At 39.7% G+C, this 2,008-nt stretch overlaps 1 protein-coding gene across 1 annotated transcript; it reads right to left on the reverse strand.

Annotated features, from left to right (window-relative positions):
• Window positions 1-216: 216 nt before the first annotated feature.
• LOC141631234 (uncharacterized) lies at window positions 217-1,311 on the reverse strand. Its single transcript, XM_074443933.1, has one exon. It carries the CDS (start codon window positions 1,309-1,311, stop codon window positions 217-219), a length of 1,095 nt encoding a protein of 364 aa, XP_074300034.1.
• Between the last annotated feature and the right edge of the window lie 697 nt (window positions 1,312-2,008).

Genomic DNA, 2,008 nt, shown 5'->3' on the forward strand with positions numbered 1-2,008 from the left:
TCTGATTCTGCTCCTGACTTCATCAATAATATGCTCAGTTACCTTATCTGGTTTAAGCAACACATGATTCATCCTGGCATTGTTTCTTTGTGTCCATACCTGGTAATAGCAAGCAGCCAACACCAGGTAGTGAACTTTCTGCTTCAGGCACACCTTTGGAGGCAGTGCTTCTGTGCTCCTGTTAACCTGCAATGAAAAACCACAACAAAGCTCCATCTACTGTAGAATTTGCTGGTTGTATCTGCAGTTAAAGAACAGATGCTTCTGTGTTTCAGAGTAACTGTCATATATTAGGCATCTATCATCTGTACAGTAGCCAATTTTGCAAAGCTTCTCCTTCACATTCAGTCTATTATTCATTATGATCCAAACAATAAGGGCATGTTTGGGAATGTTCCATTTGCTCCAAACCAGAGATACCCAGTCTTGCTTAGGCTGCTGCATCCTAAGCCATTCATAACCATTTCTGATGGAATAAGCTCTAGGGTCAGCAGTCCAGTGTCCATCAGTGTACCCAACTTTCATCATATTCTTAACTTTGCATATCTTCTTCCAGGACCAGGCAGCATCAGCAGGAGGTTCATATTCATGCCAGTCCCTTCCTTTTAAGTACACTTGATTAACCCATCTAATCCAAAGTCTATCAGCCTTCCCATAAATCCAGTCAACCAGCTTAGCAACTGTTGCATAATTCCATACCTGTGCTTTCTTGATGCCCAGGACCTCCTCATCTTTAGGCAAAGTAACCTTGTCCCAGGCAATAAGAGGGACTCTGTGATATTCAGCATTGCCATCCCATAGGTAATTCCTACATATGGCTTCAATCCTCTTGATGATGCTTTTTGGCAGGAGAAAGATACTTGCCCAATATGAGTAGAGCGTATTAAGAACAGAATTAATCAGCACCACTCTACCTGCATAAGAGATTTTTCTTGCCCCAAGACTCCTGATTCTACTCACCATCTTCTCAGCTATAGTGTTACACTCAGACTTAGTCAGTCTACCTGCTTTAATAGGGACTCCAAGATACCTGAATGGCATAGAGCCCTCTACAAAGCCTATAGCCTGCTGGATATCATCCTTTAGCTGTTGCCCAACTCCATTATAGTACACTTCAGACTTGGAACTATTCATAGACAGAACAAAAGCTCTAGAGAAGGATGAGAATGCCCCGAGTAACAACATTATAGAAGCAAAATTTCCCTTGTAGAACATTAAAAGATCATCAGCAAACATCAAATGATTCAATTTGGATACCTTACAGAGAGGATGGTATTGGAAGGGCCATCTAGACACAACATAGTTAATCATTTTGGTTAAGTAATCCATGCAAATAGTAAAGATGAGAGGGGAAATAGGGTCCCCTTGCCTCAAGCCTCTTTTCCCATTAAAGTAACCAAAGATACTCCTATTGAGACATAAGGAGAAAGATGTGGATCTTATACATATCATTACTTTATGAGTGAAATCATCAGGAAACTTCAAACCCTAGAGCAACTGCTCAACAAATTCCCATTCCACAGTGTCATAAGCTTTTTGTAGGTCAATTTTAAACAAACATCTTGGAGACATAGCATTTCTGTTATAAAGCTTAACAATGTCTTGACATATTAGAACATTCTCAATAATATATCTCCCCTTTATGAAGGCCCCTTGATTGTCACTGATGATATCAGGTAGGACTTGTGCAAGTCTATTGCATAGCAATTTAGATATAACCTTATAAATCATATTACAGCATCCAATAGGTCTGAACTGTTTGACAGTGGTTGGCCTCTCACACTTAGGTATAAGAGTAATATTAGTTGCATTTATCTGGTTCAAAAGCTTAGCAGTGGAGAAGAAATCTTTTATAGCTTCACACACATCTTCCCCTATGACATCCCAACTGTTCTTGAAAAATGCACTAGTATATCCATCAGGTCCTGGAGATTTATCAGCTGGAGTGTCAAAAAAGATCTTTTTGATTTCAGCATTGGTCACAGGAGCATTCAGCAGTATAGCATAT

The sequence above is a fragment of the Silene latifolia genome, chromosome Y (assembly GCF_048544455.1).
Source record: "Silene latifolia isolate original U9 population chromosome Y, ASM4854445v1, whole genome shotgun sequence".
Lineage (NCBI taxonomy): Eukaryota > Viridiplantae > Streptophyta > Magnoliopsida > Caryophyllales > Caryophyllaceae > Silene > Silene latifolia.